The sequence below is a fragment of the Mobula hypostoma genome, chromosome 20 (assembly GCF_963921235.1).
Source record: "Mobula hypostoma chromosome 20, sMobHyp1.1, whole genome shotgun sequence".
Lineage (NCBI taxonomy): Eukaryota > Metazoa > Chordata > Chondrichthyes > Myliobatiformes > Myliobatidae > Mobula > Mobula hypostoma.
In genome coordinates this window covers 4634577-4662185 of record NC_086116.1, presented here as the reverse complement: position 1 = coordinate 4662185, position 27609 = coordinate 4634577, and the positions used below count along the sequence as shown (strand labels likewise).

General features: G+C 44.4%; 1 protein-coding gene across 1 annotated transcript in view; it reads right to left on the bottom strand.

The window, feature by feature from the left end:
* tmcc3 (transmembrane and coiled-coil domain family 3) overlaps positions 1-16813 on the bottom strand; it is a 149313-nt gene extending 132500 nt beyond the window's left edge. The window contains exon 1 of the mRNA XM_063072282.1: positions 16763-16813. Within this exon, the coding sequence (XP_062928352.1) occupies positions 16763-16795 (33 nt within the window). The 5' untranslated portion in view covers positions 16796-16813. The remainder of the gene's footprint in view (positions 1-16762) is intronic.
* Between the last annotated feature and the right edge of the window lie 10796 nt (positions 16814-27609).

Here is a 27609-nt window from a genome sequence, read left to right as displayed (position 1 = left end):
TCTTTTTAGGAAAATCAACCAGCTGTGTAATTAAGAAATTAACACCAAGAACAGCAACTTCTATTTAAGTAAGACCATAAGATCATGAGACATATAAGCAGAATTAGGCCATTTGGCCCATCGAATTTGGTCCATCATTCTCTCTTGCATTCTTTCCATAACTTTTGCGTACTTACTAATCAAGAATCTATCTATCTCCACCTCATATGTACCCACTGACAATGCTGTCTGTGGCAAGGAATTCCACAATTTGCCACCCTCTGGCGAAAGAATTGTCTCCTTATCTCTGTTCTAAAGGGACATCTTTCTATTCTGAGACTGTGCTCTCTGTTCCTAAACTCTCCCTCTATTGGAAGCATCCTCTTCACATCCACTCTGTCCAGGCCTTTCAGTATTTGCTAGGTTTCAATGAGATTCCCCTTCATTCTTCTAAGGAGGGGCCCAGAGCCATCTGACACTCCTCATATGTTAGTCCTCTCATTCAAATGACTAATCTTGTAACCCTCCTTTGCCAGCACATCTTTTCTTAGCTATGCGGCCGAAAACGGCTCACAATACATAAAATGCGGTCTGACCAATACTTTATAAAGCCGCAGTATTACATCCTTTTTTTATACTCTAGTCCTCTTGAAATGAATGCTAACATTCCATTTGCCTTCCTTATTACCAAAATCACTTCCAAGTTAACCTTTGGGGAATCCTGCACTCGGACCCCCAAGTCCCTTTGCACCTCCTATTTCTGAATTTTCTCCCTGTTTAGAAAATTGTCTATGCTTTTATTCCTTCTACCAAAGTGAATGGCCATATACTTTGCTACACTGTATCCCATCTGCCACTTCTTTGCCCATTCTCCCAATCTGTCCAATGCTCCTGCTTCCTCAACACTAGTCTGCCCCTCTCCCTATCTTTGTATCATCTGCAAACTTATCCAACTGCAAAGCCATCAATTTCATTGCCATATAACAGGAAAAGAAGTCCCAATGTCAGCCGCTGCAGAACACCACTAGTCACCAGCAACTGACCAGGGAAGACCTCCTGATTCCCACTCTTTGCCTTCTGCCAGTCAGCCAATCTTCTGTCCTCGCTGGTCTCTTTCCTGAAGTACTCTGGACCCTGACTTTGTTTCGCAACTTCATGCGCGGCAGCTTGTGAAAGGCCCTCTGAGAATCCAAGTGAAAAACATCCTTTGGCACTCTTTTGTCTACACTGCTCCTTGTTTCTTCAAAGAGTTCCAAGATTTGTCAGGGAAGGTTTTTGCCTAAGCAATCATATTCTGGAGACTTCAGTAACCTCCCTTTTACTTAATCCATACTTTTCCAGTCCGTTGAACCAATACCCGCCTCTACACTTTGGCTTAAAGCCCTATCCAAAGTCATCATTATGCAACTCGTTAGGACCCTGGTCCCATCATGGTTCAAGTGGAGCATGTCCCATTGGAGCAGCTCCCTCCATCCCCAATACTAGTGTCCAACGTCCCACACATTCAAACCCACTTCTCCCATAACCATCTTTGAGCCAAATGGTTCCATTTATTATCAGAGAATGCATAAACAACCTGAAATACTTGCCTTCGCAGACATACACGATAAACAGAAGATCCCCAAAAGAATGAACAACAGAAAAAAATTAAAACTCCAAATGTCCCCCTCCCCCTCCCATGTACAATCAGTAGAAAACCTCCCCCCCCCCCAACCCATTTCAGCAGAGAGCATTGGCACCCACCACCCGCCAAGCAACAACAAATTTAGCTTGGTGAACATATTAACCCTGTGTCAGTTTGCACAGATATCAATCCGGAGGGTGTTATCTTTCTCGTTCAGTGTTTTCATTTAGTCACTAGCTGCTCAAATTCCCTCAGCAGAACCTCATCATGAAAATACCTCATTTAATGTGGCATTAATGTCCCAGGCACTTTACTGGACTATTATGAAGCAATAAAAAAATTGACATGAGCCACATTTGAAGATAATGGAGCAGATGACCAAAGCTTTAAGGAAAGTCAGTGCGGGAAGTGAGGCCATGAGGTGGCAGGGTGATAGGAAGGAACTGCAGACTACTTAGGCAGAGCTATACGTGATATTGCAATTGATATTATCTTTCCCACTTGTCTTTAGCCAGAGATCATGAAAGATTTAAGAGACACATACAGCCCTTCCTCCATTCATTAATACCAGGTCTATGATCCACAACAACATTTTCCAAGCCTATCTTCATGTCCTTTGATTCCTGGAGTGGCCAAGAACATAGAAAATTACAGCATAATGTTCCCGCCCACAATTTGATGGCAACATTTTAACCTATTCTAAAACCATTTTAACCCTTCCTTTGTGCAGTCTTCTACTTTTCTATCATCTATGTACCTATGTAAGAGTTTCTTAAATGCCCTTATCCACCACTCTGAGTAAACAAAAATTACCTCTGACATTATTCCTATACTTTCCTCCAATCACCTTAAAATTTTGCCCCCTTGTATGAGCTATTTCTGTTCTGAGAAAAAGACTCTGGCTGTCCTCTTCTCATCTTGTACACCAGCTGCTATCAGTCGGGTACATGTTCACTCTGCGGACTCAGTCTTCCTCACATATCAAGGAGTTAAAGATAAGTCTTTATACAGAACTTTTCAGCTGCTTCGCAGATGAGGAAGAACTCTTGAAGTGTAGTCATTGCTGTAAATTAAGATATACAGCAGGTAATATGTACAGCATAATAGCATTGTTCCTGGCCATAAAGGCTGGCGTTTGGTTCAGTGATTAAACACTGTCCAGTTTGCATTTACTAGTACTGTGATGAGTAGCATTGGCGAGGATAATGGCTGTCCAGGACATATTGCCGGGAGTTTGTTATGTCAACAGAACACATCTTCAAAGGCTGTACTTAAAGTCATAGTCATAGAGCACTAAAGCACAGAAAGAGGCCCTTCAGCCAACTACTATTAAGTGTTGAAATTGAACCTGCATTTCTGCTGACAACTCAGTCCACACTCTCACTCCCCTCTGTGTGAAAAAGATCCCCCTCGTGTTTCCAATTAAATATCCCAGCTCTCACTCTTAATCCATGACCTCTAGTTCTAGTCTCACTCAACCTCAGTGGAAAAAGCCAGCTTGCATTTACCCTTATCTATACCCCTCATAATTTTGTAATACCTCTATCTCATCTCCCCTCATTCTCCTAAGCTCTAGTGAAAAAGTCCTAATCTATTCAACTCAGCTTCTCATTCCCCAGCAATATCCTTGTAAATTTTCTCTGCACTCTTTCAATTGCATTGATATCTTTCCTGTAGGTAGGTGACCCAAACTACACATAACACTACAAATTATGCCTCACCAACATCTTGTACAGCTTCAACATCAATAGGTGGGAAGTTAAAATCACCCACTATCACAACCCGATGTTTCTTGCAGCAGTGCGCGGTCTCTATAAATTTGCTCCTCTAAATCCCACTGGGTGTTCTATAATAAAATCTCATTAACGTGGTGATTCCTTTCTTATTCCTCAGTTCCACCCATATAGCCTGAGTAGATGAGCCCTCCAGTCTGTCCTGCCTGATCCTCATTCACAGGTTGCAGTGAACTATAGATTTCTGAGACTGTGGGCCTGCCGGACGTCAGGGATTCACTGATTAAGAGGCTGAGGAACAGTATGAGGAAAGAAAACCAAAATTACGCCAAATCTGAAATAAAAATGAAATCTCCTGGAAATAAATAACAGACCCGGCGGCATCTGTGGTGAGAGAAACAGATGAGGTTTCAGATCAGAATTAAAATCGGCCATGATGGAATAGTAGAGCAGACTTGATGGGCCAAATTCTGCTCCTATGTCTTATTGTCTCTGTTAACTCTGTTTCTTTTCCCATAGACGTTGCCTGACCTGTTGAGTATTTACAGCACTCTCTGTTTTTATTAATTATAGGAAAACAGACAAACCTATCCAAAGGCAGGTTTCTCACCACCCAGCAGGCTGCTCCCAACACAAGAGAGTAAATGTTAATCAGAGAACATTAGCACTCAAGTGAGGGAACCAACAAGGTGTCCACGTACTAAAGGACAATGGGAGGTGTAGCTGGGATATGCAGGGTGAGTCGGGGAGGGTGCTGGAATTGGGGGGGTGTGTGCATTGTATGAGAAGCTGGCTGTCAAGAGAAGCTTCCTATTCAAAGTTAACAAATATCTGGACCCACTGCACACTACAGTACAATCAGGCTTGGAGACCGGCCTGTGATCCGCTCCCACTGAGGGGAAGTGCTGAGTGCTGAATCAGGAGTGATACGCAGTGCAGCCACTGCTTTAGAGCACCGAGACGTGTGTTCAACCCTGACATCCTGTGCTGCCTGCGTGGAGTTTGCATGTCCTCCCTGTAACCACATGGGCTCCCTCCATGTGCACAAGTTTCCTCTCACATTTCAAAGATGCGTGGACTGGCCACTGTAATTTGCCCCTAATGTGTAGGTGAGTGGTAGAGTGTGGGGGGAGGGTGAAAATCATGGCCATCTGGGCAGAATATATTGGTATTAACATGGGATTTGTGAAAATGTGTTGTTGATGACTGGCGTGGGCTTGATGTCCTGAAGAGCCTATTTCCTTATTGTGTGTGTCTCTTTCTCTCTTCCTCTCTCTCTCTCTCCCTCCCTCCCTCTCCCCCTCACTCTCCCCATCTCCCTCTCTCCCCCTTGCTCTCCCCATCTCTCTCCCTCCCTCCCTCTCCCCATCTCCCTCTCTCCCCCTCGCTCTCCCCATCTCTCTCCCTCCCTCACTCTCCAATTTCACACTGTATACACCCCCACCTTCACTCCCAGAAGCAGATATAATAGCAATGTTTAAGACCAATTATGACAAGCACATAAACAATGTAGACCACGTACAGGCAGATGTGATTAGTTAAATTGAGATCATGCACGCTGGTGGGAGAAAGGACCCATTCCTGTATGGTATGCTGTCCCATGTTCTAACACTAAATTGCATATCCAAGCCCATGAAATCTTCTGGACTTTTGTAGAACATTGAGCTCATGTGAATCCAGCAAACAGATCTTATCTCTTTGCCAACTCAGGGTTACTGTACATGTCATTTCAACTGCGTAGGGTGAGAGGGTCTTTTAGGGTTTGAGTATTTCAGGTTGAACCTCTGCCCAACAATCTCCTCATATCCAAGACCCTTTAATCCTGTGCAATTGAACGGAATGCTTTGAATTGAGACCCTTCATCTGCACTGTCCAAGAATAATGAAGCATCAATCCAGTTATATGCTGTAGGGCTCTGGTGAGATCCCACCTGGAATATCGTGAACATGTTGCCGATGGGGTTCAACCTGGAAGAGCAAGAAGTGATTCATTTTGGAAGGTAAAATTTGAAAGCAGAACACAGGGTTAATGGTAGGATTCTTAGCAGTGTGGAGGAACAGAGGGATCTTGGTGTTCATGGCCATAGATCCCTCAAAGTTGCTGCACAAGTTGATAGAGTTGTTTTAGAAGGCGTGTGGTGTGTTGATCTTCACTGGTCGAGGGGTCTGAGTTCAAGGGCCATGAGGTAGAGTTGCAACTTTGTAAAACCCTGGTTAGACCACACCTGGATTATTCTGTTCAGTTCTGGCTCATTATAGGAAAGATGTGGAAGCTTTAGAGAGGATGCAGAGGAGATTTACCAGCATGTTGCCTGGATTAGAGAGCAAGTCTTATAAGAATAGGTTGAGTGAGCTAGGTCTTTTCTCTCTGGAGCAAAAGAGGATGACAAGTGACTTATAGGAGGTGTACAAGATGATAGGAGTCACAGACTGGGTGGATAGCCAGAGACACTTTCCCAGGGTGGAAATGGCTAAAATGAGAGGGAATAATTTTAAGGTGAGTGGAGTAAATTGTAAGGGAGGATGTCAGAGTGTCATGGTCCGGTCCGTGAAGTCCGCATTCCGGTTCACGGTCCGGTCCATCAACCCTTGCTCCAGGTTTTCCTGTCTACCCTGTTTCTGTTCCTGTTGAGCACTAATTGAGACAGCTGATCCTCTTGGGTCTGGCTGCATAAATACCTACAGAGACCAGGACGTGGCTGCTGGATGTTCTTGTCCTTACTCCTTGTATCCCTTCCCCTGCCTTCTGTTTCCTCGCCTGAAGCCCTGCCTTGTCTTGCAGGTAACTCTCACCTCGCCTGAAGTTCTTGTCTCACCTTGCATTGCCTGAAGCCTTGCCTTGTCTTGCTGGTAACTCTCACCTCATCTCGCCTGAAGTCTTGTCTTGGAGTCACCCTGTACCTAGCTCCCTTCCTGTCCCTTGCCTCCGTCGGGTAAGTCAGGCCAGATTGCAGTTACCCTGCGGTTGGTTCTGTCCCCTCCTGTCCCTTGCCTCCGTTGGGTAAGCCAGGCCGGATTGCCGTTACCCTGCGATGGGTTCTGTCCCTTCCTGTCCCTTGCCTCAGTCGGGTGGAGATCCGCGCCCTGCCCAGGAGGAGCTTCAAGACCCCAAGCCTCGCGTCTCTGGTCTCCAGCCTCGCCTCGCATCTCTGGTCTCCAGCCTCGCCTCGCATCTCTGGTCTCTAGCCTCGTCTCAAGTCTGAAGACTCCAGCCTCATCCTGCCTGCCAGCCAAGACATGTCCTTGTTTAGTTCTGGGGTCTGAGCCAGAGGCAAGACCCAGGTTCTGGGTCCTTGTCCAGTCTCTGGCTCGGCGTCCAAGCCCTGGCTCCTAGCTCTCTTGTCCAGTCCTGTTCCGTGTTCCCGGTTTTTGTGTCCATGTCCTAGCCCTCACCCTGTATCCTAGTCCTGTCCCTAGTACTTCAGCGTCTGTGTTTTGCACTTGGGTCCGTTCCCAGCCACCACCTTATGAGACAGAGATAAGTTTTTTTTATATAGGGAAAGTGGTGAGTGCGTGGAACACATTGCCAGGAGTGGTGGGAGAAACAGATACATTGGGGACTTTTAAGAAACTCCTAGATAGGCACATGGATGATAGAAAAATGGAGGGCTGTGTAGTTGGGCAGGGTGCTTGGTGTAGGTTAAAGGGTCAGCACAACATCATGGGCTGAAGGGCCTGTACTGTGTGTTCTGTTCTATTTTTTATGTTCTATACTCTATGTCTGGTGTCTGAACATGCTTGTGACAGAGGGAGAGCAGTGAAGTTTCACTAGATTGTTTCCTGGCATGTACAGTTTGTGCTACATGGAACGATTAAGCCTACACCCTAAGAGTTTAGAGGAATGAGCTCGATGGGGAAGATGAAGGGATGCTGTGATGGTGTCTTGGGGGAGCTGGGGTCGGGGATGGTGGGGGCTGTGCTGGAAACGATGGCTGAGGTACTGCAAACAGAAAGAGACTGAAGAGAATGGAGAGAGTAGGGTTGTAGGTGGGAACTACCACCATCGCCAGTCAACAATAACTTGGTGCTGGTGTTATTGTCACATGTACTGAGAAATGGTAAAAAGCTTTTGTATGAGTGACATCATCAGCTCAACTTTGGATTCTAGTCTAGTGTCTAGTTTAGAACCCTGCCTTCATTTCAGTCTCGACTCGTGTCTCGATTCTAGTCTCGGATACTCTAGCAGTTGGGTCCAAACCATTCTCGTCTCGTCACAGCCGACCATGTGTGCAATTCACGCTATTTGCCGCCTGCACTCTTAGCTGAGACCACAGTGAATCTCAGAACAGAAGCAGTACATTTTGCAATCCAAGCTGCAAGCATCGATTGAAATCAGACATGGTAGAGAACCTCGTGCCCCAGTTTCTAAGTTCCAGAGTTTTCACCCACTGAGTCACTACCTGTGTGAAGTGCTTGGTTTGTAGTTTACAGGTGAAGAGCAGAGATCTTGAAATTCAACTGTATAGCATGTAAATGAAGACTGCAGCTAGTGAAAGAGCTACCATTACTCAAAGTTCAAAGGAAAAATATTATCGAAGTACGTCACCACATACTACCCTAAGATTTATTTTCTTGCAGGCACTCACGGTAGAACAAAGAAAAACAATAAAACCAGTGAAAAACTAGGCACAAACAACGAATGTGCAAAAGAAGGCAAACTGCGGAAGTACAAAAAAACAACAGGTAGTGTTTGTAATAATACCTAGCACCTACGTGGCCCAGGCTGCTGACTGATTGCATCAAATTGCTGTCACAGGAGCAGCACAGCAGTTGTAGAAGGTGGCTCCCCACATCCTGTCAGGGTCACTGGGCTTAGGCAATAAACGCTGGTCTTACTGCTGACGTCCACGTCCCACAAGGAGAACATACATCAAGTGACTCAGTGGAGCAGTGACCCGTGATGTAACGGGCTCACCCCCGTGACCCGTGATGTAACGGGCTCACCCCCGTGACCCGTGATGTAACGGGCTCACCCCAGTGACCCGTGACATAACGGGCTCACCCCCGTGACCCGTGACATAACGGGCTCACCCCCGTGACCCGTGACGTTATGGGCTCACCCCCGGTGACCCGCGACATTACCGGCTCACCCCAGTGACCCGTGATGTAACGGGCTCACCCCCGTGACCCGTGACATAACGGGCTCACCCCGGTGACCCGTGACATAACGGGCTCACCCCCGTGACCCGTGATGTTACGGGCTCACCCCGGTGACCCGTGACATAACGGGCTCACCCCGGTGACCCGTGACATAACGGGCTCACCCCCGTGACCCGTGATGTTACGGGCTCACCCCGGTGACCCGTGACATAACGGGCTCACCCCAGTGACCCGTGACGTTATGGGCTCACCCCCGGTGACCCGCGACATTACCGGCTCACCCCGGTAACCCGTGACGTTACGGGCTCACCCCGGTGACCCGTGATGTAACGGGCTCACCCCCGTGACCCGTGACATAACGGGCTCACCCCAGTGACCCGTGATGTTACGGGCTCACCCCGGTGACCCGTGACATAACGGGCTCACCCCAGTGACCCGTGATGTAACGGGCTCACCCCCGTGACCCGTGATGTTACGGGCTCACCCCGGTGACCCGTGACGTTACAGGCTCACCCCGGTGACCCGTGATGTAACGGGCTCACCCCCGTGACCCGTGACATAACGGGCTCACCCCAGTGACCCGTGATGTTACGGGCTCACCCCCGGTGACCCGCAACGTTACCAGCTCACCCCGTGACCCATGACATAACGGGCTCACCCCCATGACCCGTGACGTTACAGGCTCACCCCACAGGCGTTAATCACCGGATGAGAATCAGCCAATTTGGATTGAATCAGGCACGGCCAATCTCCTGAAGTAAGATTCAGCATTATTAGTTTCTGGTCTAGAATAGCACAGCTCTAGAAAACCTATCACACAATCAGAATTATGTTACAAGATAGAAAAATGGAGGGTTATGTAGGAGGGAAGGATTAGACTGACTTAGCGTGGGTGAAAAGGTCGGCAAAACATTGTGGATCTAAAAGCTTTGTACTGTGTTGTTCTATGTTCTATGTTACATGGAGAAGTAGTGTTTCCTGAGCTCTCAGTGAGTTTTTGCTAAATGTAGCTGCTGAATTTGAATCAACCGGAGACACTCAACACTGTAATTGCTGTTTGACCTCAGGTGCTCCATTCAGCAGCAGCCAAACAAACCGCTTGGTGTTGATTCCAAGGTAAACTGAAGCGGTAGCACATAAATTTAGAAAGTATTTTCACTAAATTGCTTTGAAACAATTAACTGTGGGAGTCAAATTCGCTTTCATACATTCTCGGACCTGCGCATCACAGCTAAAACCCGTATACGTATATTGTCCAACCCCAAACAGCTTAGAGATGGTGATACCGAGCCACGGTTGCATGCACAGAGTTATAGGGAGGCAGCCACAGGATTTGGATCCAGTGGCGATGGAAGAACAGAGATGCACTTTCAAGCCCAGCTGCTATGTGACTTGGACCTTGTAGCAGGTAGTGCCTATTGCCCTTGTTGTTGGTAGCTGAGGGGACAGGTCTGAGAGGAGGCTGTCATGTGTCTGTTGTGGATCTCGTCGATGGAGCAGACTGCAGCCAGGTGCAGGTGCAGTGGAGGGAGTGAATGGGCACCATTCAAATATGCTATTTTGTCCAACATGATCAAAGAGCCCACCCACCCCGGACATTCTCTCTTCCTCCCCCTCCCGTCAGGAAAAAATTATAAAGCCTGAAGGCTCAAGGCTCAGGAACAGCTTCTATCTCCGTGTTATAGGATTATTGAACAGTTTCCTAGCACAATAAGATGGATGTTTGACCTCACAATCTAATGTCATGACCTTGCACCTTACTGTGCAGCTGCACTGCATTTTCTCTGCAACTGTAACACTATTCTGCAATCTGTTTTTTCCTTTTCACTTGCACTACCATCACCTTCTCATGCGGAGGGGCCAAGGCAAAGGACTAGAAAAAGCTGCAGATAGTTGTAAACTCAGCCAGCCCCATCATGGGCAATGGCTTCCCCATCCTCAAGGACATCTTCAAAAGGCAATGCCTCAAAAAGATGTCCTTCATTATTAACAACCCCTACCACTCAGGGCAAGTTCTCTTCTCTTTGCTTCCATCAGGGGGACGTACAGGTGCCCGCAGGTACTCAGTGTTTCAGGGACAGCTTCCTCTGTTTAGCCACCAGCCTTCTGAATGGCCAATGACTCCATGAACACTACCTCACCAGCTTCAGTCTCTGTTTGCACTACTTCTCTAATTTGTACCATTTACAATGGACTCCAGTTAACTGAGCCATCAGGTCATCGGGGAAGCTGCTTATTTGGGACAACTCTTAAAGAACAAAACTAATTGAGAAAGTAGTGACACTAAGCCACTTAATTGAGACAGGGGACACATGTCAAACACTTTCTAACTCGAATCAGTCATGTGCACTTGTGTGGCCATTAGACACTATGGGGTGAACAGTTTTTAAAAAGAGTCGGTTGTGTGTGCTTGTGTTACTGAGTTGGAGGATCAGCCATGATCATAATAAATGGCGGTGCAGGCTCGAAGGGCCGAATGGCCTACTCCTGCACCTATTTTCTATGTTTCTATGTTATCTATTTGCACTGAGGGATACCGATTCAAAAGCAGCGATTTTTGATCTTTTGTTTTTTATTGCGACTTTTTGAGAAAGGCAGTCCCTTATCTGCACTAGGTGTCTGCACTGATTTTGTTTGTTTGCAGCCAATCAAAAGAAGGTGATGGATGAATTCCTCTGTTGATAACTTGCATAAGGATCTAATACATAGTTTATAGTACTGTAGTAGCGTTGGTAGTGTTCTCATTTGTTCTGTATTTCATTTAAATACATAAATTATTACTCAGTTAAATGGTAGTTTGTCCTTTTTATACCTCTTAACTACAGTATTTCCATGAAAATTCGACTATTTGGGGTAGTCACTAAACTGGGCCAAAATGTAATAGTCCCAATGTGTCCCAATTAATCAGAATCCACTGTATATATCTCTTAATGTAATTTATCGTATATTTTATGTATTGCTGCAGCAAAACAACAAATTTCATGAGATGAGTCAGTTATAATAAACCTGATTCTGAATACTGGACACTTCAGCACTCTGAGGTCATCAAATGATCTCTATAGACAGCTTGCAAAACAAAGCTTTTCACTGTACTTCAATACATGCAACTATAATAAACCAATTTACTCTGTGATTAATGACTCACCACGAGCTCCTCCGCCCCAAAATTATTTGTTCGTTATGTGTCATGTCAGACAATAAGTGATAACAACGTTAAGTGATAAATGATGGTCTTGCTGGTGAAGTCCGGATCCCAACAAATAAAGATGATATGCCTGTTGGCATTTCTGAGATGACTTGGTTAACCACAGAGGTTTAACCTTTTGCTTTCTCACTGCTGCGGGGAATACATATAGTGGAATGTTGAAACAGTGTGATTACTTTTTCCAAGGGAATCCCCTGCTTCAACTTCAGCAAAATTTTGGACCAAACCTTCAAGACACCATAAGACTGTCTCTGCTAAAACTCTGTCAAATTTATGACAAAGCCTGGAGTAATTTCAACCCTGTCATATCTTTCTTCTAAATGTAACTAACAAAAATATTTGCACAATCCCACAACCATTAACTCAGCCCATGATAACCACTTACACTAGTTAGAACTCAAGAAATTTGAGTCAGAAATTGGCCAGAAATCAGGACTTCCCTAAATTTATGCAATTCTTTTAATGCAACAAAACACCACAGCAGTGAAATCAGGCAAGAGAGTTCGAGCCTGGAGTCTGGCTAGTCTGGGGGTTGATCAGAAGTTGGGAAGTTGAAGCCCAATGTCATAAGCCTGAAGACTGGGGGGCAGCAGGCCTGTTCTGGAGATGGAGAACTGTCCGTGTGTGAGGGTGGGAGGGGGGTAGGAAAGGGGCTTGTTTTGCTGTTGTTTTATTTTGTTGCTCATTGTCTTCTGTTTTATTGTGTCCTGCGTTGTTCTTTCAAGCATGGAGGGCGTGCTACGTTGGCACTGGAACGTGTGGTGACACCTGTGGGCTGCCCCCAGCATGTCCTATGGTTGTTAACACAAACGGTGCATTTCGCTGTATGTTTCGATGTACATGTGATAAATAAATCTGAATCTCAATCTGAATCGGAATCAGTCGAGCCAACGCAGGGGAAATTAGAAAAGGCAGCTAAAAGCTGAGGCAAAGGCCATGTCTTGATAGAGGAGAGACGATGAGGTACAAAGGTTTAGGGAGAAACTCCAGGGCTGAATTGAATGCGTTTGTTCACATTAGTCAGCACCATTGCACCAGCACCAACAAGCAGAGTCACGGCGTCAGAGAGCTCCATAACGTTCACTAATATCAGAGTATTTCATTGTGTTGGTACAGTTGTGTGATAGTGCTTACCATGGCTTGTATTCTGTGCACTGCCACAAAAATCACAGTGATGCACCAGGGTCCCCATAAATGCAGAGTACGCTCATAAACACTCTGGATAACACTCTCATCAATAACTGTAATGGAGAACACCATTACCAATCATCTGTGGCAGAGAATACCTTGTGCTGTATCGCTCTCATGCCAGACAAGCTGGGCTGAGGATCAAGGATCAGGGACCAGTACTATTCACCATTTACATTTACATGTATCAACAATTTGCAGTGGCGTGTTAGTCAGGACATGACATGCAACAACATCCAACAATAATAACGAATAAAAAATTATATAAAAAAGCACAGATGTGGAATAAAATGTGCATAAATACACAAATACCAGCAGGCGTTTGCAATGTAAACAGCATTATAAAAAGTGGTTTAAAGCGTTTATAGGGCAGATCAGTGACGGGGGTGATAGATACCAGATGGGGAAATGGCCTAACTGTAATGATTGATCGGATTACTGCCTTAGGGAAAGAACTATTAAAATGGCATTAAAATTTAGTTTTAATAATTTGATATGGAATTCAAAATTATACCAGCACCGGTTTCTTTGGTGTTTTACTGGCGATAGTGTGCTAACTGGTGGTTACTGTCAGCAGCGTTATTTACTGTATTATCAGTATTATTGGTACTGGTAGGCTCTACAGCTGCGGCTGACACTAGACCACAGCAATTAGCAACACATAGATCAGACGCCTGACACTTCAGTTCCTTTGGCTAACATCCTTCAGTGTCGTACAATTGAAAGTCGTATTTTTCAGAATGAAGTGCAATAAACAACATTTCTGGGATTTCTCAGATTCGGGAGCATTTTGACCCCTGACCTGTGATTGTAGTGATGGAGCACTGCTGGGCGACCCAGTTCCCCACACCACAGCACTGGGCCGGGAGGATTGCTGGAGAAGTACAACCTATGGTTTAGCCACCAGCAATGAAATGATCCACGTCCACGTCAACCACCCCAATCCAATCCTGGGATTCCCTCTAATCTCACCACTTATCACCAAGCTCACGAATTCCCCTCCCAGATCTGCTGATAACCTTCCCATACTCTCATCCCAGTTCTCTACTAACCTCTGACTCCTGGGCCAACCAATTCCCAAGATTCCCCCCCCCCCCCAGCTCCCAATCACTGTTCCCTCTAAGCTGCGCGGGTGTGTGGCCACACAGTAGCTGAAATGCTCCCATGCACATAGCCTTTGTTGCCACGCAGCTGGAGTTTTCTTTTATAAAATGTTAATATCATTTTGAATTTATGCTAATTTAATTTTAAAATCTATGTTAATATAATTGTGAGATACCTTGTAATTGATTGTGCTAATGAATAGAATCCATAAATTTTCTAAATAATAAATGTACCACAACCTTTACTTTGAAATGTTTTTAGAGTTTCAACATAATTACATTGTCAATGTTTCAAGTTATGACACTGTTACAAATTGTAACAATAAACAGTTGTTGGCTCATTGTTAATAAACTGCCGGCCCTCTGAACATCAACGCCGTATACAATAAAGAACATGCAAAGAGCTGCACAGTTTTCAGGTCAAGTAAAACTTTCCTGCTCAGAGCAATAGTTGGCCCATGCAGCTGTAAAAAGAAGAGAGGGAACGTTGCTCCCAATCCTGTCTCCGTCCCTCTGATACCCCTCCAGCCCCAAACTACAGCCTTGCCAAACCTCAGGAAAGGAGGGGTAGGGAGCATACATTTCACCCACAGGATCTGGCCTGCTGCACCCAAGGCTTGGTACAGCTGAAACCATGTTGTTGTTGGAATGTGTGATGACACTTGTGGGCCATGCCCAGCACACCTTTGGGCGTGTTAATTGTTAATAAAAACGACACAATTTACTGCATGTTTCAATGTACACATGATAAATAAACATGAATCTTAAATGTTGAAGCTTAAGTGTTGGTCCTATGGCCAAATGTGATGGGTCAGTCATCAATGCTCCACATCTATGCTATTCCAGGGCAGCCCAATGGGCACGTGGCCTTTCTGTAGGGTAACGTGAGACTGCTTACTGCCACTGCGGTGTGCCAAGGTTGCTGCAGTGTTTACTGGCGTCATGTAGAGAATCGCAGAGTAATGCTGGATTTCACAGCGGCTGAAATTGATGATCAGCTTTCCCTGTTCCTCAGTTATTTCTCTCTGAAACCCTCATCCACTTAAGACAAAAGGACCATGAAACATAGGAGAAGAATTAGGCTAGTCTGCCCATTCTCCCCCTTTCGATCATAGATGATTTCTTTTCCCTCTCAACCACATTCTCCTGTCCTCTCCCTGTAACCTTTGATGTCCTTACTAATCAAGAACCTATCATCTGGTAGGCGTTACAGGAGTCTCCGCTCCCGCACCAGCAGGCACAGGAAGAGCTTCTTCCCTGAGGCTGTGACCCTGCTGAACCTCACATCACAGCGCTAAGCAGTATTGCATCTGTATTGCACTGTCTCAGTACTTTTATATTTGTGTGCTGTAGCACTTTTTTTTATTCGCAGTTATTTTGTAAATGACACTATTCTTTGCATTTCCTGTCAGATGCTAAATGCATTTCATTGGCCTTGTGTCTGTACTCGGCACAATGACAATAATCTAATCTAATCTAAATTCCACGTTAAATACACCCAGTGTTATGGCCTCCACAGCAATCTGTAGTGATGAATTCCACGGGTTCTCCACCCTCTGTCTGAAGAAACTCCACCTCATTTCTGTTTTAAAGGGACGTCCTTCTATTCTGAGCTGTGCACTCTGGCGCTGGATGCTCCCATTCAGAAGATGTGGGCCTCCCAGGCTGAGCCAGCATTTAATTGCCCATCTCTAGTTGCCCCTGAGGAAGTGGCAGTGAGCTGATTCTTGAACGACTGCGGTCCTTGAGGTGTGGGTATAAGGGCATTTAAGAAACTCCTAGATAGGCACATGGATGACAGAAAAACGGAGAGCTGTGTAGGAGGGAAGGGTTAGATTGTAGGTTACACGGCTGGCACAACATCATGGGCTGAAGGAACTGTACTGTGCTGTAAATGTTCTACGTTCTATGTTCTAGATACTCATGGTGATTGTTCCTCCAGCTCCTGGACTCGGAGCAATGCAAAACAAGTTTATGCAAGTACGGGGATAACATTTTTCCACGTACCCTGGCTCATGCAGCCTGTCATGTGTTCTTGTTTCAACAAGCCCAATGGCTTAATCTGTTTACCAATTTACATAGATACAAAAATGCACACTTGCTTTTCCCAAAGTAAGTTTTAAAAGATAATGGATATGGTAGAGAATTATTTTTGCTGGGATTGAAGTTGTAGTTCCAGCCATCAACTCGTTTAACCAGCTCCGTCAATGGAAGGTACATAAAGTAGGCAAGGAGACATGAGCACAAACAGAAGGTTCAGCCAGTGATGTGTGACTCCAAGGAGTGCCGACAGAAATCTGAGGTAATAGATGCCAGCAAAGAAGTACAGCCCATGACACTGGAATGCACTGAGCTGGCAGAGGCTGCAGGAACTATGCAGATTGCTCTAAGTCCAGTAGGTCCTGTGAGAGATGCCTGCACAACTGAGAGGTCAGAAACCACCTGAGTGGTTGAAAGGCCGGCAAGTCCTTTCTCCAGCTGTGAAGATGATCCATTGGGATTGACAATATTTGGTCAGTGCCCATAAATTATTTCATCTGCTGCCCTTCCTTCTCCAAGAATCTCTCCCTAATTATTCCCTTAGCAGATAATCTGCAATGGTTGCAATAGTGACAAAGCTTTACAGTTCAGTATTGTCATTCTAGATATAATGAACAGGCTACACAGCTTAAAGTTTGAAAATAGGAAGTTTAAAACTTCTATCAGTTTAACAAGATGTCAGTTACACTTCCTTTTTGAAACATTTATAAGACTGAAATATTCAACTAACGTAGAGAGGCAAATGTCACATAAGTACGAGTAACATTTCAAAATGTTGTTCTGTGACCTACCTGGGTTATAATGATATCTGGGACTCTTTCCATTTTGCTCCGCTGCCTGTGTCAATGAAGTTTAAAAGACATGAGGAAGTCTGCACTGAACAGGTTTAACCAGCAACCCCTTCCTGCCTCCAGCACCCGTTCCTTGAGCTAGACCAATCACGGATGGCTCTCCAGCCAGTTAAAACAGTTTGTAATACCTGCTCATTACAATACAGACAGAGTTCATTCAGCCCATTGCATTCTCTTCTGTACCATTCTCTCCTCTCTTGTTTCCCTGCAATTCACCATCTCTGGCATGTCCATCTGCTCCCCTTCAATTCTTTTAGCTTTTATGTGCACTAGGGATAACTTCCAGCAGCCAATTAACATGACAGCTACGCTTCTTTGAGATTGATTGATTGATCTAACTATTTATTTATTTGTTTGTTTGTTTGTTTATTTAGCGTACAAACGGGCCCTTGTGGCCCAATGAGCCAGCACTATCCAATTACAACCATGTGGCCATTTGACCAACTAACCCACACACATCTCTGGACTGTGGGAGGAAACCAGGGCACCTGGAGAAAACCCACATAGTAACGGGGAGAGCATAGAAACTGCTTACGGACAGCCGCGAGAAACGAACCCAGACCGCTGGCACTGTAATAGCATTATGCTAACCGATACTCTACCCTGCTGCCCGAAATGTAGGAGGAAACCAGAGCACCTGGAGGCACCGCAGGCAGTCACAGGGAAAACTGGCCAACTCCACACTGACCGCGCCAGGGGTAAGGATTTTACCCAGGCTGCCGGAGTGTGAGACAGCAGTACTCCCTGCTGTGCTGCACCATGCACTGTATTTCCAGCAAGGTTCACTCACCTTCTGTGGCGTCCATTTCATGATGGAAATATGTTCAAAGCCCTCTTATCAAAGGGCAATGCCTCAGATTGGTGGCATTTATCATTAAGAACCTCCAGCAGCCATTACTACCATCAGGGAGGAGGTACGGGGGCCTGAAGGCACACACTCAGTGTTTCGGAAACAGCTCCTTCCCCTCTGCCATCACATTTCTGAACAGTCCGTGAACCCACAAACAGTACCTCACCTTAGTAAATAATAGATTCAGATCAGAATTTGTTATTTTGCAACAGTACAGTGCAAAACATAAAATACTCTATGTGTTGAGATAAGAAATATTTAGTCCTGAAAAGACTGGCTTTTGAAGTTGCATCAAAAGAAAACAAAAGTGGTTATTGAAGATGAGAAATGTATATCAAGATTTTCAGCAATGCTGATACCCCAGTAATGAAATACAACAATACAGGTCATGGGTAATGGAGGTTACAGATAATAAGGGTGTTGTTGGTATTGATAGTGGTATGGTTGGTACTGACACTGCCTCACAGTTCCAGTGACCTGGATTCAACCTGACATTGGGGGCTGCCTTTGGCATGTAGGAGGGTGGTAGAATCCTGGGCTCGGGATAGTTGATGGAAGTGTGGGAGGATGAAATGGGTTATTGTAGATCTGAATGATTGACAGTTGGCGAAGGGCCTTTTTCCATGCTGTATCTCTGCTCCTTCCTTTAATTGAACTCTGCTCTAACTGTTTGTTTCCCAAAACGTACTTGCTTCTTTTTGATCCAGTCTGTGGTGAAGCCAACTGTAAGCCAATTTCTTCCTTATTCTAATGTTTGGCCTGAACAACAACAGAACCTCTTGACCATGTCTACGTGTTTCATGCACCGAGTTGCTGATTAGATGTTTGCATTCCTGAGCAGTTGTACAGGTGTACATAATAAAGTGGCCACTGGGTGCACAAAATTATGAGAGGTACACACAAACGGGCTTTTTCCACTGAGATTGGGTGAGACTGCAGCTAGAGCTCATGGGTTAATGGGGAAAGATGAAATATTTAAGAGGAACCTGAGGAGAGACTTCTTTACTTATTAAAACAAGTATTTCAAACATTTCAGACATTGTTCATGAGATTGGACAACATCTGTTGTGGCTACAGGGTCTAGGCTCATGTATCCAATTCTCACGGGTCCCTGCCCATGTTGGGGTTAGAGGAAACGAGGTGGCAGAAACTCCAGCCAGGCAATCACTTAAAATTAAGGATATAAATGTCACAGTGCCTTTACATAAACGGGAGGTGAAAGTTGTAATTAAAAACTCTATTCAATTACTGTGGCAACAAAGTTGGGATAAGGAAAAGAAAGGACAACATTTATATAAAATTCAGAGAATGATGGGAACTCAACTGGGAGACAGGTAAAAAAGCAGGGAATAAGTTATACTTCCACGTTTAAATATTGGAAATACTAAGTTGAATAATTCCTTGTTCAGAATTAATATGCATGATACAAGCATTTGTAGGAAGTGTACTTTTCAAGAAATGGTGCAGCATATATTGCTTGAATGCAAAGTAAACATCTAATTGCTAAATTGAGATCTTTGGGACAGACACAGTTTAACATCAAAAGTTTGTTAGGGTATCATTGCCAGCATAATGTGTATTTGACTTTCTGAAAAGCACCACACTTTTTGATTTTATCTGAGTTTTTGTTTTGTGGGGTGGGTGATTTAATGGGGTATAGTTCCTGTCTCTTTGCTCCACACCATAACTCAGTAGGTGGCAGTTATATTGGTCTGCCGAGTGCCATTAAACTTTACAAGAACAAGAAGAACTTCTTTACTCATAGGTTGGTGAGACTGTAGAACAAGTTATCAGCAGAAGTGGTGAATTTCAACCTTTCAGAGAAGTTTGGATAAGTACATGGATGGTAGTGTATGGGGGGCTACGGTCCAGGTGCAGGTCAATGGGACGAGGCAGAAAGCTAGTACAGCAGGGATGAGATGGGCTGAAGAGGACCGCTTCTCAGTTCCATGCCGTAGGTACCACCAACTTCTACCAGCACCATTCACCACGAAGGCCCAGCCACTCACCAGGCTTCAGGTATGTACAGGACATCACCGAGCAGCTCTCGGGAGGCAGGGCCACCTGCTACCCACACCTGTTGTCGGGGTGGATATGTCTATTCAAAGGACTGCTGACACAAATCCTCCAAAGTCACAAAGGCAAAGGGAGTCAAGACAGCATAGATAATAACTGCTCTTGACAAAAAGCACCAAGGAAGGTTGGAGATGAGATGTTCCAGTTAGGAGGATCAGCAGACCCAGAACCATTTTGTTCAGGACAACTAGAAACTGGAAAACATGCAGATTGTATTGGTAATGTCCACATCCTGAGAACCAAATCAATAAAAAACACATGGGTATGTAAGCATGAAGCGCGTGTTTTGGGCAGGGTATTTGGGGTTACTTTGGATGTACACTGTCCATTTGGGGAATTACTGAATATAGATGTGCCTTTGGGGTTTTATTGAGTGTAGCGTGTGTGTTTGGGGTTATGTTGAGTGTAGGGTATGTTTGGGGTTGTGTTGAGTGTAAGGTGTGTGTTTGAGGTTGTGTTGAGTGTACGTGTGTGATTGGACTTGTGTTGAGTGTAGGGTGTGTTTGGGGTTGTGTTGAGTGTAGGTGTGTGTTTAAGGTTGTATTGAGTGTAGGGTGTGTGTTTGAGGTTGTATTGACTGTAGAGTGTGTGTTTGGGGTTGTATTGAGTGTAGGGTGTGTTTGGGGTTGTGTTGAGTGTAGGTGTGTGATTGAGGTTGTATTGAGTGTAGGTGTGTGTTTGGGGTTGTGTTGAGTGTAGGGTGTGTGTTTGAGTTGTGTTGAGTGTAGGGTGTGTGTTTGGAGTTGTGTTGAGTGTAGGGTGTGTTTGGAGTTGTGTTGAGTGTAGGGTGTGTTTGAGGTTGTGTTGAGTGTAGGGTGCGTTTGAGGTTGTGTTGAGTGTAGGGTGTGTTTGAGGTTGTGTTGAGTGTAGGTGTGTGTTTGGGGTTGTGATGAGTGTAGGTGTGGTTGAGGTTGTGTTGAGTGTAGGGTGTGTCTGAGATTGTGTTGAGTGTAGGGTGTGTTTGAGGTTGTGTTGAGTTTAAGGTGTGTGTTTGAGGTTGTGTTGAGTGTAGGGTGTGTTTGAGGTTGTGTTGAGTGTAAACTGTGTGTTTGGGGTTGTGTTGAGTGTAGGGTGTGTTTGGGGTTGTGTTGAGTGTAGGGTGTGTGTTTGGAGTTGTGTTGAGTGTAGGTGTGTGTTTGAGGTTGTGTTGAGTGTAGAGTGTGTGCTTGGCGTTGTGTTGAATGTAGCATGTGTTTGGGGTTGTGTTGAGTGTAGGGTGTGTGTTTGGAGTTGTGTTGAGTGTAGGGTGTGTGTTTGGAGTTGTGTTGAGTGTAGGGTGTGTGTTTGAGGTTGTGTTGAGTGTAGGGTGTGTGTTTGAGGTTGTGTTGAGTGTAGTGTGTGTGTTTTTAGTTGTGTTGAGTGTAGGGTGTGTGTTTGAGGTTGTGTTGAGTGTAGGGTGTGTATTTGGGGTTGTGTTGAGTGTAGGGTGTGTGTTTGGAGTTGTATTGATTGTAGGTGTGTGTTTGGGGTTGTGTTGAGTGTAGGGTGTGTGTTTGGAGTTGTGTTGAGTATAGGGTGTGTGTTTGAGGTTGTGTTGAGTGTAGGGTGTGTGTTTGAGGTTGTGTTGAGTGTAGTGTGTGTGTTTTTAGTTGTGTTGAGTGTAGGGTGTGTGTTTGAGGTTGTGTTGAGTGTAGGGTGTGTATTTGGGGTTGTGTTGAGTGTAGGGCGTGTGTTTGGAGTTGTATTGATTGTAGGTGTGTGTTTGGGGTTGTGTTGAGTGTAGGGTGTGTGTTTGAGGTTGTATTGAGTGTAGGTGTGTGTTTTTAGTTGTGTTGAGTGTAGGATATGTGTTTAAGGTTGTGTTGAGTGTTGGGTGTGTATTTGGGGTTGTGTTGAGTGTAGGATGTGTGTTTGGAGTTGTGTTGAGTGTAGGATGTGTGTTTGGGGTTGTGTTGAGTGTAGGGTGTGTTTGGGGTTGTGTTGAGTGTAAGGTGTGTGTTTGGGGTTGTGTTGAGTGTAAGGTGTGTGTTTGGGGTTGTGTTGAGTGTAAGGTGTGTGTTTGGGGTTGTATTGGCTGTAGAGTGTGTGTGGCTTACTCTGAATTTGGCTCCATGTTCAGCGTTGAGTGTGGCAATACTGTTATTAAGCCATTTCCTTGATTAGTTAAAAACCCCATCATGAAGATTGCAAGAGCTGGGTGTCACATCTGACTTTGATGTATTAAAACATGGTGATATTTGATGTACTTTTGGTTCTCTCGCCATCTTGAATGAACTGGAACGCCACAGTTGCTGGGGATTGACAGTGCTCTTTAATCTTGTTGTTGACTGTAGTTAAAACCAAAGAACTGAGGGACAGAAAACGAATTCAGGAAGCTGGCATTATCTCAGTTACAGCCTATAGAGAGTTAACTAAAATTGGCATTGAATCTGATAAATTTGTGAACATAGGACAGGAAAAACCCATTTCCTTCAAACTAATTTACTTCAAACACTGACATATGTACCTGACCATTATATTTAAAGTGAATGGAGATGTAATTAATTTTATCTGCTGTTTTAGAAGGTAATCAAGAGAAGGGATTAACAAAATATTGAGTAAACATCACAACTGTCTGGAAAAATTAATTGCCCATTGAGCAAAAATGTTTGCATTACTAAATGTAAAGTTGTGCACTGGGAGTTACTAAATGTCAACTTCTGTAATTTAGGAGGAGAGTTTCCTGAAGTTACAGAAGGGAATTAATAATTGACATATGTGTGTTATCCTCCTCAAGAAAATCCACACTAGAGTTTGCTTCTTCCCCTTTTAAAACAGGGAGCCGCAGTTCTTGGGTTCACATGCGTGGGATTACCTGGTGTTTTTCTTTGATGTAAAATGTGTAAGAATCTTCCAGTATCAACAAGGGAGATGGGAAAATATGGTTTCCATCTATTACTTATTTTGAAAGAGAGTTTCGCATAAGTTTTTGATAGAAACATGGTTAATTTAAGGTTGAGACAAAAGTGATCTGGGGCCTCCTAGAGGAAATCTCAAGTTTTGGAGACTGACCTCCCTTCTTTGGAAGGATGATTAGTGGTGAGGTTGACCTCAGTGCATTTGCAAGTCTCCACCTCTGCAGGTTCCAATTGTTGAAAAGGTAGGACAACTTGGTATCCATTTCAGATCTGTGATTATTACCAGTAAAGTATCAAGTTATTGACCTTCTTTAGATTCACATGTTAATATAGGTGGAGTTCAGCAGCAGTAAGGATTTAACATTTCATTTCAAGTCATCAGGTCACAAAATAAATTTCATTTTGGACTAGTCTTCAGACTAGACATCAGATCACAATATGATCTTAATTCGCTTCACAGAGGTTCACTTCAAGCTATTCACAGTTAATTATTTTTGAGACAGTTGTTCATAGAAACATAGAAACATAGAAACATAGAAAATAGGTGCAGGAGTAGGCTATTCAGCCCTTCGAGCCTGCACCGCCATTTATTATGATCATGGCTGATCATCCAACTCAGAACCCAGCCTTCCCTCCATACCCCCTGACCCCTGTAGCCACAAGGGCCATATCTAACTTCCTTTTAAACATAGCTAATGAACTGGCCTCAACAGTTTGCTGTGGCAGAGAATTCCACAGATTCACCACTCTCTGTGTGAAGAAGTTTTTCCTAATCTCGGTCCTAAAAGGCTTCCCCTCTATCCTCAAACTGTGACCCCTCGTTCTGGACCTCCCCAACATCGGGAACAATCTTCCCGCATCTAGCCTGTCCAATCCCTTTAGGATCTTATACGTTTCAATCAGATCCCCCCTCAATCTTCTAAATTCCAACGAGTACAAGCCCAGTTCATCCAGTCTTTCTTCATATGAAAGACCTGCCATCCCAGGAATCAATCTGGTGAACCTTCTTTGTACTCCCTCTATGGCAAAGATGTCTTTCCTCAGATTAGGGGACCAAAACTGCACACAATACTCCAGGTGTGGTCTCACCAAGGCCTTGTACAACTGCAGTAGTACCTCCCTGCTCCTGTACTCGAATCCTCTCGCTATAAATGCCAGCATACCGTTCGCCTTTTTCACCGCCTGCTGTACCTGCATGCCCACTTTCAATGACTGGTGTATAATGACACCCAGGTCTCGTTGCACCTCCCCTTTTCCTAATCGGCCACCATTCAGATAATAATCTGTTTTCCTATTTTTGCCACCAAAGTGGATAACTTCACATTTATCCACATTAAATTGCATCTGCCACGAGTTTGCCCACTCACCCAACCTATCCAAGTCACCCTGCATCCTCTTAGCATCCTCCTCACTGCTAACACTGCCACCCAGCTTCGTGTCATCCGCAAACTTGGAGATGCTGCATTTAATTCCCTCATCCAAGTCATTAATATATATTGTAAACAACTGGGGTCCCAGCACTGAGCCTTGCGGTACCCCACTAGTCACCGCCTGCCATTCTGAAAAGGTCCCGTTTATTCCCACTCTTTGCTTCCTGTCTGCTAACCAATTCTCCACCCACACCAATACCTTACCCCCAATACCGTGTGCTTTAAGTTTGCACACTAATCTCCTGTGTGGGACCTTGTCAAAAGCCTTTTGAAAATCCAAATATACCACATCCACTGGTTCTCCCCTATCCACTCTACTAGTTACATCCTCAAAAAATTCTATGAGATTCGTCAGACATGATTTTCCTTTCACAAATCCATGCTGACTTTGTCCGATCATTTCACCGCTTTCCAAATGTGCTGTTATCACATCCTTGATAACTGACTCCAGCAGTTTCCCCACCACCGACGTTAGTCTAACCGGCCTATAATTCCCCGGTTTCTCTCTCCCTCCTTTTTTAAAAAGTGGGGTTACATTAGCCACCCTCCAATCCTCAGGAACTAGTCCAGAATCTAACGAGTTTTGAAAAATTATCACTAATGCATCCATTATTTCTTGGGCTACTTCCTTAAGCACTCTGGGATGCAGACCATCTGGCCCTGGGGATTTATCTGCCTTCAATCCCTTCAATTTACCTAACACCACTTCCCTACTAACATGTATTTCACTCAGTTCCTCCATCTCACTGGACCCTCTGTCCCTTACTATTTCTGGAAGATTATTTATGTCCTCCTTAGTGAAGACAGAACCAAAGTAATTATTCAATTGGTCTGCCATGTCCTTGCTCCCCATAATCAATTCACCTGTTTCTGTTTGCAGGGGACCTACATTTGTCTTTATCAGTCTTTTCCTTTTTACATATCTATAAAAGCTTTTACAGTCCGTTTTTATGTTCTCTGCCAGTTTTCTCTCATAATCTTTTTTCCCCTTCCTAATTAAGCCCTTTGTCCTCCTCTGCTGAACTCTGAATTTCTCCCAGTCCTCAGGTGAGCCACTTTCTCTGGCTAATTTGTATGCTACTTCTTTGGAATTGATACTATCCCTAATTTCTCTTGTCAGCCACGGGTGCACTACCTTCCTTGATTTATTCTTTTGCCAAACTGGGATGAACAATTGTTGTAGTTCATCCATGCAACCTTTAAATGCCTGCCATTGCATATCCACCGTCAATCCTTTAAGTGTCATTTGCCAGTCTATCTTAGCTAATTCACGACTCATACCTTCAAAGTTACCCCTCTTTAAGTTCAGAACCTTTGTTTCTGAATTAACTACGTCACTCTCCATGTTAATGAAGAATTCCACCATATTATGGTCACTCTTACCCAAGGGGCCTCTCACGACAAGATCGCTAATTAACCCTTCCTCATTGCTCAAAACCCAGTCCAGAATAGCCTGCTCTCTAGTCGGTTCCTCGACATGTTGGTTCAAAAAACCATCCCGCATACATTCCAAGAAATCCTCTTCCTCAGCACCTTTACCAATTTGGTTCACCCAGTCTACATGTAGATTGAAGTCACCCATTATAACTGCTGTTCCTTTATTGCACACATTTCTAATTTCCTGTTTAATACCATCTCCGACCTCACTACTACTGTTAGGTGGCCTGTACACAACTCCCACCAGCGTCTTCTGCCCCTTAGTGTTACGCAGCTCTACCCATTTCGATTCCACATCTTCCCGGCTTATGTCCTTCCTTTCTATTGCGTTAATCTCTTTTTTAACCAGCAACGCCACCCCACCTCCCCTTCCTTCATGTCTATCCCTCCTGAATATTGAATATTCATGGGAAGTGCAAGGAAATGATTAAGGGTGAGTCAAACCACAACACAATTTTTGATGATTATTTTCTAAGGGTGATTGATTCATTTGAGGAATAAATCTGAAGATTTGCAGTCAAAGATGTGTGAATGTATTTCTAAGTAGCAATTCATCTGGGACAAAACACAAACTGTTGGAGGAACTCAGCAGATTAGGCAGACAATAACAAACAGACAATGATAAATACAATGATAATAGCCCATCCATTAGATAACTGCATAATGTCCATTTGAAGATGCACAAATACCCTGTCTCAGCATGTTTTGCCAAATGGCATCAATCAAAGTCCAGTGGATTCCAGTGGATCATTGCAGTGTATGAGTGGTTCATTGATGTCTGTTCCCTTGAGTTTTGCGCCTTTATCCAGACTGAACAATAGAACTAATGCACTTGACCCTAGGACCATAGCATACAGGAGCAGAATTAGTCCATTCAGCCCATTGAATCTGCTCTGTTATTTCATCATGCCTGATCCATTTCCCTCTCAGTCTCAATGTCCTGCCTTCTCCCCATATCCCTTCATGCCCTGACTAATTAAGAATCTATCAACCTCTGCCTTAAATATACCCAATGGCTTGGTTGATACAGCCACCTGTGGCAATGAATTCCACAGATTCACCACTTTCTGGCTAAAGAAATTCATCCTCATCTCCATTCTAAATGGACATCCCTCTATTCCCAGGCTGTATCCTCTGGTCTCAGACTCCCCCACCATGGGAAACATCTTCTCTACATCCACTCTATCGAGACCTTTCAGCATTCGATAGGTTTCAATCCAATCCTCCGTCATTCTTCTGAATTCCAGTGAGTAGAGGCCCAGAGCCATCAAAAGCTCCTCATATGACAAGGATTTCAATTCCAGATTCATTTTCATGAACTTCCTTTGAATCCTTTCTAATGTCTGTAAATTCTTTCTTAGATAAGGAGCCCAAAACTGCCCACAATACTCCAAATGAGGCCTCACCAGTGCTTTATAAAGTCTCAACATTACATCCTTGCTTTTATATTCTAGTCCTCTTGAAATGAATGCGAACGTTGCATTTGCCTTCCTCACCACTGACTCAACCTGCAAAGTAACCTTTAGGAAATCCTGCACGAGGACTCCCAAGTCCCTTTGCACCTCAGATTTTTGAATTTTCTTTCCATTTAGAAAATTGTCTACTCTTTTATTTCTTCTACCAAAGTGCATGACCATATACTTCCCAACACTATTCCATCTGCCATGCTTTTGCCCCTTCTCTAATCTATTTAAGTCCTTCTGTAGCCTCTCTGCTTCCTCAACGCTATCTGCCCCTTCACCTGCCTTCATATTGTCCACAGATTTGGCCACAAGCCATCAATTTTGTCATCCAAATCACTGATATACAATTTAAAAAGAGGCTGTCCCAAGACCGACCCCTGCGGAACCCCACTAGTCAGCGGCAGCCAGTCAGAAAAGGTTTCCTTTACTCCCACTCTTTGCCTCCTGTCACTCAGCCAAAGCTCTATCTATGCTAGTAGCATCTTTCCTGTAATACCATGAGCTCTTAATTTATTAAGCAACCTCATATGTGGCACCCTGTCAAAAACCTTCTAAAAATCCAAGTACACAACATCCACCGATTCTCTTTTGTCTATCCTGCATGCTGTTTCTTCAAAGCATTCCAGCGGATTTGTCGGGCAAAATTTTCCCTTAAGAAAATCATACCGATTTCAGCCTATTTTATCATGTGCCT